Source organism: Cyrtonyx montezumae, unplaced genomic scaffold, assembly GCF_038088225.1.
Source record: "Cyrtonyx montezumae isolate F1298 unplaced genomic scaffold, pur_monq_1.0 scaffold_23, whole genome shotgun sequence".
NCBI lineage: Eukaryota > Metazoa > Chordata > Aves > Galliformes > Odontophoridae > Cyrtonyx > Cyrtonyx montezumae.
The window spans coordinates 4,461,255-4,473,513 of NW_027071970.1; the positions used below are offsets into that span (position 1 = coordinate 4,461,255).

General features: G+C 45.2%; 1 protein-coding gene across 2 annotated transcripts; it reads left to right on the forward strand.

Annotated features, from left to right (window-relative positions):
- The first annotated feature begins 13 nt into the window (after nucleotides 1–13).
- SNRPD3 (small nuclear ribonucleoprotein D3 polypeptide) lies at nucleotides 14–2,443 on the forward strand. 2 transcript variants are annotated; one of them, XM_065738661.1, is made up of 4 exons: nucleotides 14–86; nucleotides 420–569; nucleotides 1,253–1,445; nucleotides 2,285–2,443. In XM_065738661.1, the coding sequence occupies exons 2-4, from the start codon at nucleotides 444–446 to the stop codon at nucleotides 2,344–2,346; spliced, it is 381 nt and encodes a 126-aa protein (XP_065594733.1). In that variant the 5' UTR covers nucleotides 14–86; nucleotides 420–443; the 3' UTR covers nucleotides 2,347–2,443. The 2 variants fall into 2 exon arrangements, with proteins under 2 accessions (XP_065594733.1, XP_065594734.1); XM_065738662.1 differs by lacking the exon at nucleotides 14–86 and adding an exon at nucleotides 89–104.
- The last annotated feature ends 9,816 nt before the right edge of the window (nucleotides 2,444–12,259 follow it).

Consider the following 12,259-nt stretch of genomic DNA (forward strand, 5'->3'; position numbering starts at 1 on the left):
CGGAAGAGGATCGGCGCCGCGCACTTCCCCTTCCGGGGCGCGGTGCACGGCGGGAAGGCGGAGGCCATTAGGGTTTGTGCGCGGCTGTGGGCGCTTGGCGGGAGGTGAGTGCCGGCGGGGAGTTGCTCAGGGCCGTGGCTGTGTGCTCTCGGCTGCTCAGGGCGGTGGGCAGAGCCCCGAGCGCGGCGGTTGCGGCCTGAGGGGGCCGGGCCGTGGGGCAGGCCGAGGGGTGAGCGTTGGGGCCGGGCCGTGCGTGGGGAGCGCTGCGCTGCGTAGCGTCAGGAGGAGCAGTGAGGGCTGCGGGTGTGCTGCAGCGCGTTGTGACGAGAGAGAAGATCGCCTCCTGCAGCGTGAGCCCAACTGCAAACCGTCTTGTTGGTTGCTTCCATTTTTTTGTTGTCTTTTTCTCCTTGTCCCAGGTGTAGAGCCACGGCGCTGCAGCCATGTCCATCGGAGTGCCCATCAAAGTCCTGCACGAGGCAGAAGGCCACATCGTGACCTGTGAGACCAACACTGGGGAGGTGTACCGCGGCAAGCTCATTGAGGCTGAAGACAACATGAATTGTCAGGTGTGCAGCTCAAGATGGGTGGGAGGAAATCCATCCCATCTGAGCCTGGAAGTGGTCATGTGAAGTCTGACAGCTCGATTTGAAGGCTATTGCTTTTAGGAATAAATAAAACCCTTCTGCTCCATGCACTTGCAGTAATGAAATGAACTGCAGATTACTGAGCACGCCAAAGAGGGTGGGAATTATTTCTGTATTCAGGGCAGGATTGTGCGTTCCTATTAAGATTTTCTTCTGAGAACGCTTTTTCTGCAGGAGTTCTTTGCTTGTCTCTCAACTTGATAACTGATTTATGAACTTAGAGCTGTGCTTAATTTAAATGACTTTGAGGCATTGCAAGAGGCTTAATTTTGATTGACTGTGCAAGTCATTGCTGAAATCAAAATGTTTCTTTAATAGCTAGGACTTGAAACTATTTTAATAAGAAAACAAAACTAATAAAAGAAATTAAGCAAGTGAGGAGAAGGGGGAAAATAGTGAGTTTCCTTAAATTATAGCAGGCTTAGGAATGTGTTTAAACGATCATAGATACTTTGTGTCACAACAGCAGTTGAGAAGGCAGTATGTCTGGGAGGGTTTTGAGTTAGTTACCTGAATCCTGGACCTATATTCCACAAGCAAGAGTAGTGGGAATCCAAAACTATGTTTAAGGCCTCTGAGACCCCTGTCTGATCTTTACTTTCCAGATGTCCAACATAACGGTGACATACAGAGATGGGCGAGTGGCACAGCTTGAGCAGGTGTACATCAGAGGCAGCAAGATAAGGTTTCTAATTTTACCAGATATGCTGAAGAATGCTCCTATGCTAAAGAGCATGAAGAATAAGAACCAGGGGTCTGGAGCTGGCCGAGGAAAAGCAGCTATTCTCAAAGCTCAGGGTGAGTACAATGTGTCTGTGGTCTGGTGTTCTTTCCTTACCTCTCACTTTGCTGTACAGGAACTGAGAAGCTTTCATCCATAATGCCAAGCAAACATGAGCTGTCAGAAGCTGAATGAGTGATGGCAGTCGAGACTCAGACTGCTTGGTGCACAGTACTGATATTGCAGATAGCTCAGGAATAGTGAGTGGCCTTGCTAGGGTTAGATAAAACTTCAGTGTTGTTTTTCTGGTAAATGCAGCTGTTTGGGCTTCCCAAGGAAGGATCTGTGTTCTTGTTAAGCTTTAAAAATGGTATATATTAAAATAGCAGGTTAGTACTTAACCTACTTCAAATCAGTAACTGTTAACTATTTTTCTAACATTTCTCATTCCTCATTTGTACCTTTCTCATGTGGACAGTCTCTTTACAACAAGGTAGAGAAATAATCATGGGCTGTGAAGCCCTTGGTTAACTCTAGCAGATGCTGTAAGGCTGTGTGGAGGAGGATGTCTGACAAAACGTGGTGAGCTGTCACAGTTCTGTGAAGAGCAGGAGATCTTAAATCTCACTGGCTCCAAATTCATGCGGATTAGAATGGGAACAAAAGCGTGGTTAATATTTTACAGCTCTTAATGCATTCTGTATCTGTTATAAATAGCAAAGCTGTGTAGCTGTTGGCTGGAGTTGTTCTCACAGAAAACTTCTACTTATTTTATCACTTCCTGAACCTCATACTGTAGCTTAGCTTCCATGCTTCTAAGGACGAGACAGAGCTATTGATACTTGGTTTGACATTTGCTGTGATACATTGAAATTTGTGTCAAATTCATGTCATCCCTGATGTTTTCTTTCTTCAGTGGCTGCAAGAGGAAGAGGCCGTGGTATGGGTCGTGGCAACATCTTCCAGAAGCGAAGATAATTTCGGCTTTGACCGATAAGCTTTTTTTATTAGAGGGGCTCTTAACTTGTCTACATGTGCATTGGTAACTTCTGTTTAATAAATGTTTCCGACAAAACCTTGTCTGCTGTTATATGACAGGACTCCTCTTAGGCACATTAGAGTTCTGGCTTCTTTCTGTAGCTGGCAAAGAAATTGTAGACTGTTTATTTTTTTTAAGTACACTGTCCAGAAAACAGTGGACCTATCTGGATTTGACTTGTTGGTATTTTTTTTTTGTGTGATGCATTGAGTTTCAAAGATTATCTTGCTTCCTTTTTGTTTAATACTGCTGTTACTCACCCTCTAAAGAATTAGAAGGCATTCTCGATGAAGAATTTTTAAACATTGTTTTAAAGTTGTGTTAGCATCTGCTATTTCATAACTGAGGCAGCTTCTAGAGAAGCTTCATATGGATCTACAATAAATACAGGTTCATCTTCAAAGCTGTACATTCAGCTTATATTCCTTATTTTTCTCTTTGGATGCAGGGAAAACTGTTAATTAGGAAAACTCAACTAATATTTGGTAGACAGGCCATTTAAGCCTGAATAAGTATTTCTTATGAATCTAAAAGATGTCTGGGGAAAATTGTGACAGAAATGGTTATCCATTAGGTAGGCTAACCTTTTGAACAAAACTTAGCCTTGAGTTTAGCTTTCATTAACATCTAAACATGGTCACATAGTTTACAAGCTCATCTGTAGGAGACCAAGTTTGGTTGTAGCTTTAGCTTATTTTTGCTTGAAGTACCACGTTAACTGTCTTACTGACATTAATGGTTGGAATATTTAAATTGAACTCTCTTGTACCTAATTGTATACTTCCATGCAGTCTGTCCATGTATGAATGAGTCCTGCTTTTCTGCTCTGCTGTGTAAAGACCCCCTGTGTGCAGACATGGAAGTTGAGCTCATGTACTCATTTGTTGGATTGTCTGTAAATAAAGCAGTGTTTGGTTAGCAGGGGTTTTCTAGTGATCTGAACTTTTTTGGAGGGGAGGGGAGGAGTGGGGTTAGTAGCAATCCTAAGTATTTGCATTAGAAGTATCTGTAAAATGTGCTTGTGATGTGCTTTGGTTTAATTGTAGGGATTTTACTGCCTTCTTGTGCTGAGGTGAGGGACCCATCATCCAAAGGACAAGATGGTTTCCACAAAAAACTGCTTTAAAACATGGCACGTGAGCTGTATTCATATTCAAGTGAGCACCTGAAGGATTTGGTAGTGATGTTTAATATTTTCTTGTTGAAGTGTGCACCTTGAATCCAGTGTCACTCAGCAGACTCCTGGCTTACAGCAGCTGATCAGGACCTTCCCTCTGTGTGAGGTACTGGCAGGTGGAACTGCAGTGTTCGAGCTGCAGAGTGCAGCCTTTCTAATAACTAGTTGAAAGAGTTGTTTGTGGAGCTCTAATAATCAGCTTAGTTCCAGCTCTTACGTGGGAGAGAAGACATCTGTTATTTTCACAGGATTTCCTTCCCATGCCTCCATAAATGCTACTGAACTTTGCAAGACAGTTCTGAGGAGGATCCTCTGAAAGTCAACATGCAGCTGAAGCCCATTTCTAACACAAAAATATTCCATCCTATTGCTGTGCCAGGAGCTTCATCATAAACATTTAACAGCCTGCTTGTAGTAGTTGTACTGATTAGCACCTGGGATCTCTGGACGTGGGGTAGTAGGTTAAGACTGGGTGTGTTCTGTTTGCAGCCACTGCCTTCATTTGCCTCAGGTGTTGCAATCTAGCAACATCAGTTTCACTAGCAGATAGGATTATGCCTACATGCCTTCTTTCTGTGTTGATTGGTTTTTATCCCTTTTAATACATCAGATTTGTGTTGCTAGCCTAGGCTGAGATTTTTCTCCACTGGAGTTACTGTCAGCAGGTAAAATAGGGATGGCACAGAATTATATTTTCAGTGTAACTTGAGGCAAGTTATCTGCTGCAGGATTTTATTGGATGCATCTCTGGCAGCTGGAACTGCCTTGTTTTCCCAAGGCAAACACCTGATTAAAACCTGAGATTGATTAGTGCCACAATAAATGGCCATCAATATAACCTACTGTAGGATGGGGTGTGCTGAAGGATGGCAAGCTCTGTTGAAGAAAGGGTTATTTTTGTTATGGCTGTGGCTGATGTGTACCATGGGTGCCTAAGGTGGTTACTGTTACCTTGTTTAGTAGCAGGGAAGGCAAGAAGTGTACTGGTAGTTTAAACAAAGAAGTTACCTTGCTGTGACCCTTCTGGGGGTCTTACCCTGTAAAGGCTGGGCACTAATAGTGAGAATTGCTTTGCTGCACTTTTTTTTTCTTTGTATTATGAATTCAGGTTGAGGCTGAGTCTGGGATGAAACACTCACCTCTTCAGAAAGAAAGATACTGGGAATTAGTGTTAAAATGTCTTGACTTCTGGTCCTACCAGCACAAAACTTCAGACAAGTGTTGCTTTGATGTCATTGCTTAAACTTTGACTACATATGCAGGCTGCTCTGAAGATCCTGTGTGTTCTTACAGTGTGATAAATCCAGACTTCATTCTAACAAATGTTATCCACTAGATGGCTCTGTTGGTAATGAAATACAGGAAACCAGACCACTCTAGAAGGAGAAAATGCAATGAATGTAACTTCTGCTGTAAATTCCATCAGCACAACGCTCTTAAAAACTCTAGCATCAAAGCACTGAGCTTAATTTCCTTTCTCCCTGAGTGCTGGTTTCATAGTCACACAGGTTATTTTGGCTTGGTGCTGTGTGTTTCCCTCACACTTGGCCAACCAGGTATGTGTACATTGGTAGGTGTACAGATTCCTCTTCTTCAGCAGTTCAGGAGCTCTGTCTGGGATGGAGGATGCTGGGGATAGATAGAGACTGTTACTGGAGTGAGGCTTTAATATAATCAGTGTAGATGCCTTTGAGGTCTTCTCATGGGACAGAGAAGCTGTGCTGCAGCCAGGTAGAAATTCACCTGTTATTCCCAAGTGAAAAGTGAAGTTGCACTCCTGTACAAAAACAGAGGGAACACCAATAACAGCAGCAAAGAGTTAAATGTTTGGAGAAAGTAATCATTTGACAAAATAGCTTTGCACAGAACTGAGGGGCTCTTCCTCACTGACCAGGTGCTTTCATCCCTCATGTGTGCCATTCTGCTTTTCAGATGTGTCTAACTTCCATTTGAACCCAAAGCTATATTTGTCTTCAGCTGTCCCAGAGAGACTGGGAAGGGATGCTCCATAGGTGAGGTGAGTGGCAGGCTGTGGTGTCTCTTAGTCTGATTTACATTGTAGAAGCACTGTTCTCTGGGGTAACAAAACTTCTATACCAAATCTCAAAACTAGGAGAAGCAAAAGCCTCTCAACCTCTTCCCTGTGTGAGTGTGAAGGTGCAATATAGGGATGTGGCCCCGAGATCTCCAAGGCCCTACAGAAAACCTCTTCTATAGAAGGGCTGAACGGAGTGGAAGATGTGAGTTCCTGCTGCTGGTAGTCAGGGTAACTGTACTGTATCTCATGGCTGCTTAAAGCTTCATAGTGAGCTTTCACTCAGAGTAGAGATGTCCTGTTTCTTTTTGGCATTGTAATGTGAATAAGGGAGGAAGATTCACATCCCAGAGGAGTAATGATTTGGGAATTTAGCAAAAGGTGGAGTTCTGCAAACAAGTACCAGGAATTGGGTTACATGTTTCTCAGCCGTGGGCTAAGATGGAGGAAGGGTTCTCCCCGAGTTCTTTGATGTTTCTCTGCTCACAAAGGCAAAATTGAAATCTGGATTTGTGCATTTTTGCATCTAAACTGATCTCAGACAGTAAGGGCTGGTCTTTCCCCTTTCAGTAGATAATACTGACTTGATGGGGCTGTTCTGCTCTCAGTGCTTCTTTGTGAGGAAATACAGATCCACTACATTGGAAACCGTGTGCCTTGAATTCTGCAGTGTGTGCTGTAGATTGCTTTGCAAGTAAGGTGGTATTTCTCTCCACCTAATCTGTTTGTGCACAGTTCACACTGTGGTCAGAAGAGCTACTGTATGATCACAGCCTCCTGGTGCCTGAGCTACCAAAACTTACACTTTTCTGCAAGTGTATAGCCAGATCAAGTTGCATTTTAACTGCTTCAGGCATCCTGTTTTTGCCTGGTCCTGTAATAATGTTTCCTTGTAGTGTCCAGCATACCTTGAAGGTAAATGAATAGGGAAATGCTGCCCTCCTCCACTCATTCTAGCTGTTCCTCAAAGACTATAATAGAGTATAGCACTACTTAACTCTGTGGAGACTAGTGTACTATATGGCCAGGAAGTTTGGGGTGTTTTTACTCCACCTAATTTAGATGTTTAATGGGAAAAGTATTCAGGTTTTGTGTGCGAATTGGTTGTTCCTATTAGGCTATTATTCCTGGCACTGGGCTAGTCATTGCATAAGAGAGCATTGTGCAGTCCCCTGCTGCTCAGCAGAGACTGTCAAATAGGAGCCTATGAAAAGTGGAGGTCTTCCAGCATCATTAATTCAGGGGAGAACGTTGCAGCCCTGGCAAAGAAACAGATTGTATCCAGAAGATGTGTAGTTATGCTGGGAGAAATGAAAAGAATGGCAGGAAAAAAAAAAAGCAAAACACTACTATTGTGGGGTTTGGGGTTTTTTTGGGGTTTTTTTTTTTTTTTGGTTGGGTTGTGGGTTTGTTGTTTTTTGTTTGTTTTGTGGGGTTTTTTTTGCCTCGAGACTGAAAATCTGTTTTCTGGGTGGGGGCTTGCTCTGCTCTCAGTTCATAGGGAAGATACTGCTACATCCACCCCAGAGCAAACTGCTGCTTGTGAGGCAAAACTGGTCACAGTTTGTCCCACTATGCCTCAGATGTTGATGGAGAGTGAAACAGAGCAGTTGGAGGGAATAACAACAGTGCTGGTTGCAAGGGGAGGCAAAGGGAGCGCCTGAATCTGTGGGGAGGTGGTGTGCTTTGTAAAAGTGGCCCTTTAGTTTCTTCATGGCTCCATGCTGTGCGGTGCCTGACCACACACAGGCTTTCATGTTGGGGGGGTGTGCTGGTGGTGGTGTTTCTTAAGCAAAACTGTTACAGGGAATAGAGAGATTGTCACCTTACATTTCACAAGGGGAAATTGAACCACAGAGAGATTCAGTGTCCCTGGATCTCAGGGACAAATTCTGCAGAGGCCCAGTGAATGCTCTGACTGCTGGATTATCCCAGCAAGATGCATCTGCAGGGCTTTGATACAGGACACAGAAGTGATGGTCTCTGAGTACTCTTGCATCAGCCTACTACTGAACTGTAAGCTTAGTGCTTGTTGCATTTGGTGCTTCTCATGATATTCAAGTTGCTCTGCCTGTATTCTAAAGGTTTATAGGTAAGCTGCTTGTCAAGACAACTGTATTTCTTGCCTTGCAAGGTAGATAAATCACTGATCAGATATTCTTGGATACTGTGCTGGAAGCACCTTGCAGTTCACTTTGCAGTCCTGGTACAACCAAAGATGATGATTAGAGGATTGTTCTTATTCATAACCCTCCTTTCAAGAGACTTGGTTCTGTTTTCAGGGGAAGAAGCCTCTTTCTCTACCCCACCTGGCAGAAGAGAACAGACTTCAGCAACAGAAATGTGCATTGGCTTCGTTTCCCTGTTTTGAATGTGTTAAGTGCAATTAACACTGGTAATTAATGTGGAAAACACTTGTCATTTCCTGATAGGAGTTGGCAGGGTTGTTGTATTTGGGCTTTTTGGGGAGAGGGGATGTTGGTGGGGTCTGGCAGTACGCCGTGCAGCTGAGAGTGTGACAGTGCATACGTTCATGTGGTGGCATTTTAAATCGCTCACTGATGTTTTTACTGCTCTCTAAGCTGTGAAGTGGATGGCAAGATGAATAGGTTTTTGTTTTAGTTTTTTTTTTCCTCTAACTTCATCCACCTGAGGGACAGACATGAACTGTGGAGACTGACTGTTCTGTAGCTAAAAAAGGTGTTGTTGTTTGCTGCTTCACAATTGAATAAGCTCCTTTCTACATCTCAAATATCTCTAAAATAGCTCTACAGCAGGGTTTTGGGTTTGGTTTTTTTTTCCCTTCACAGAGCTCAGTTATCAGCCAATATCATACCTCTTTGAAGAGCACTGTAAAAAGCTGCCCCTCAGAGGCCCCTCCAGAGCCAGGGAGGAGTGCATCATCTTGGCTGCAACCCTCACCTCTTGCTTTTGAGGACAGCTTGGCTGCAGTGCTGTGGTTTGGGAAAGCAGAATTGAATGCACGTAGAGGAAATGCTGCTTTCTTCTTTTCTCTGGGTATTCATTAAGATGAGATCTCTTTGTTTTGTCTTTTTGCTACAAACTTTTTCTAGTTAATAAGCCACATTTGACACAGAGCAAGTGGATGAAGCTCCAGGGAGCTCATTAGAGTTTTTCATATAAGAATTTGACTGCAAGTACATGAAGACTAATCTTAACCCTAGGCAGAGATTTGTGTTGCAGGATGTGCTGAAGCCTCTGGCTAGGGCTGTGCACAGAGAGGGCTCTGGCAGCCCTCACTTCTTGCCTTGCTTTCAGTGTTTCCAGTGCTTCTTTTTCAGATGCACCAAGCCCTACCCCAATCCTGATGCTGAAACCAGAGTGGCAAAATGCCTGTCCTGTTCTCCCTGCAGTGGGGCAGTGTGCTTAGAGATTGTGTGTATGAAGCCTGGGTTTGTTTCTGCTTGGTGAGGGACAGCAGGAAGAGCAGGCAAGAGTCTTTTTTGCACAGGTACAGGGCAGTCCTCCACAAAGTACTCCGTTTCAGAGTTGAGGGATGGATGTGACCAGGGCTGAGATGCAGAGGAGGGCAGCTCCAGCCTCAGAGGATCTGGTGGCACGTCAGAGCCATCCCTTGGTATCCTCCATCTCATTCTTTCAACTGCAGCTTTTGAAAAACAAAACCATCTGCCCAAAAAAGTTGGTAAAATGTGCGTTTGGTTCTGGCACCAGCACATACTGTCCTCTCTAGCCCTGTCTGCCTGTTCCAGACAGGGTTCCTGGGCTGGGCCCTGCTAACACCGGGGTTATCTCTGCCAGGTGAACCTGGGGTTCTGCACAACAAAGGACAAGGTTATCAGTTACAAGAGAGTTCAAATAAAAGCATGCACACCAAACTTGGTTCAACAAACCAAAAGTTTTCATGGGAGCGAGAACAAAGCTCCACTCAGCTGATATGGAGACCCATGGACTGCTGCTGGTAAAGGGAATGCTTTTTTCTGTTTATTTTGTCTTACCAAGACTTCTTATGTTTCAGGGGACTTACGCTTCTTGAATGAAGCCCACACAGTTGTTAGATTACTTTCCAAATGCTTCCCATCATTGTATCCAACCTGGGGAATATTGCTTCAAAAATGGATGGGGAGGAATAATCCTCAGTAAGTGCAGGAAGTGTCTGATGGTGGTCAGGATGATCAGCCTAGAGAGGCAAATGTTGAATGTTCTTTTGCTTGCTTTCATTGCAGGAAACTGTGAACTTTGGTACCATTATCAGCAACTGTCCACTAAGGAGCCTGTCATTCTTCCCAAAGAGTGCGAACTCAGTTACTGTTGGAGTACTCATCATGAGAAGTGAATTATAGGTTGAAAAAAAGAGCTTTGTCAGTGAGGGAAGGAAAGCCCTTAACAGCTTCTGAAGTGTTTGAAATAAAAATAGGTCAGACAAGCCCATGTTTCCAGCTGTGCTTGCATCCTTACCTGGACAAAACAGTTTATTAGATGGAGTCACAGGGAGGCAGGAGGCTTGTGATGACCCCTCTGCTGAGATTCTTGTTACCTGGAGCTTTCTAAGGCAATTCCTCCATGTTTTGAAGTTAGTGTTGGTATAAAATGTAGGACAAACGAGTGAGGAAGGTGTTGTCCAGCTAGGGAAGGAGAGAGCAAGTGTATTTCTGATTGAGACTCTGAAAAGTTTTGGTCTATCCTTTCTCCTTCTGCCATCTGGCACCAGTGGCCTTATTTACCTGTGGTGCTGCTCAGTGTCCCCACATTTGTGCAAGGCTGTGGCAGGTCTTTGCAGGCTGCCTGCCTCACCCCACACAGAGCCCTAGCTGACTGCTTGCTGCAGGTGCCCATCTCCCTCAGCACTGGAAGCATGCAGGAGGCTGCTGGGCCAGGTAGGAAACTCCTGTTTGCATCCTGCATGGAGAGCATAGGGAGACGGCTAACCTGTGAAATAATGGCAGTTGGCCTGGTGCATGAGATTGGTCATGAGGTGTGTGCTGATTTGTGCAGCTGAAGTTATAGCCCAGCAGCAGAAAGTATGGTGCTGAGGAGAGTATTCAGCATGGCAGGGGTCTGTCTCTCCTGCTGCCCTACCTAGTAGGGGATGGGCCCAATGCAAGGCAGGCATCCCCTGATTTAGCAGGACAACAAAGCTGGTCCCTCTAGGTAAGTAGCCATGAGGAGACTTGTACCAGCAGTTCATCCCTTTAATCCCCTTCGAGAGCCTTGAGCTTTCTCATTCTGTGCAAGGAAAGGCTCGTTTGGGTTGCTCTCCTCTCTGGTTTGTGTCTCCCTGTGGCAGTGCACTGGGGTGTTTCCCAGCTCCTGGGCTACATAAACACTGCTGTTGGAGTCCTCCACCTGTCAGTGCCATTGGGAGCAGACAGGGAACAGCTGGATGTGCTGTGAGCATTTGTCCACAGCTATTAGAGCTGATCCAAGAGGCACTGCTGCTTTCCTAAGCCAAGACCTCAAAATTTGAATTTGCATGTATTTATTCACAGCCAGTTCTCCATGGGGAAGTTTCTATGGCAAAGCAGCCAAGTGCATATGGAGGAATGAGCACCAGTCCCACAGCTGCTAGGTTTAACCAGACTGTTTCAAGCCATGCTTTATCTCTTGCTTCTGCAGCTGCCAATAGCACAGAATTCCCTTGCAAAGGGTGGAATGTCTCCTCTGCATCCTGCTGATCAGCATGGCTTGGGCCCAAAACACTACTTACAGCAGGGCTGGAATTGGTTGAGGCTGAGCCAGGGACTCTGCAGGAAGAGCTGTCGGTGGTGGGCTGCATGCTGGGGGTCCTGCCTTGTTTCTGAGGGGCTCTTCTGCAACAGAAAAGCTGTGAAGACACCTCGAGACAGCGCCTTGCAGGCAGTGCTCTGAGATGCAATGCTCAGCACCCTGCTTCCTCTTTCTAGATACACCACTGACTCACTGGGCAGCTCTGAGCCTTCATTTAAATGTGCTCGAGTTTTCTTCTTGGCACAGACTGCTGCTCCACTCAGACTGTAAGAGTTTAAGCAGATCCTGCTGCTGTTTGGGATGCTTTTCATTTTTGCTGAAGGATATTTTGGAAGTAAAAGAAGAAAAATTAAATATGATCTTTCCCTCAACAGGGGAGGAAAAGAGGTACCACGTGGAGTGGGAGAAATTGAGCTGGGATAAGGGGGACAAGCAGTGACCTCTGGAAGCAGCACAGCCTTTCCTCAGTAATGGGAGTGGCTGCTTGAGAAACTCCATTTTGCCTTCTGCAAGACAATCTCATGCCCCAAGTGCAGTCTTTGCCATAGAATTTACTCCACTTATCCAGGGGTGAGAACTGTGCAGGGGAGCACAAGCTCCCTTCCCTCCTCAGCTTGCACAAGAGCCTGGCTACATTAGCACTACGTGTTCCCCACCCTCCTGCCAAGCACAATGTCCTGGCAATTTCAGGGCCTTTTCTCTCCCTTTTCCACTGCAATGGGCAGCTAAGACCAGCTAACTCCCAACCCCAGCTGAATTTGCTGTACTGTTTTTGTATCAGGGTTCATACCAGCATCTGCAATGTCAGGCTGTGAAACTCATCCCAGTAAACCCATCTTTCTTCCTTGGGTAACTTTTGGCACTGGGAGACATGTTTTAGTGGGCGTGGTGGGGATGGGCTGAAGGTTGAACTAGATGATCTTAGAGGTCTTTT

Excerpts from the sequence above, each read along its gene's own strand:
- SNRPD3 (XM_065738661.1), top strand. The coding sequence starts at position 444 with ATGTCCATCGGAGTGCCCATCAAAGTCCTGCACGAGGCAGAAGGCCAC. Across the intron at positions 570-1,252 it reads AAGACAACATGAATTGTCAG|ATGTCCAACATAACGGTGAC; the intron begins GTGTGCAGCTCA and ends TTTACTTTCCAG. Across the intron at positions 1,446-2,284 it reads AGCTATTCTCAAAGCTCAGG|TGGCTGCAAGAGGAAGAGGC; the intron begins GTGAGTACAATG and ends TTCTTTCTTCAG.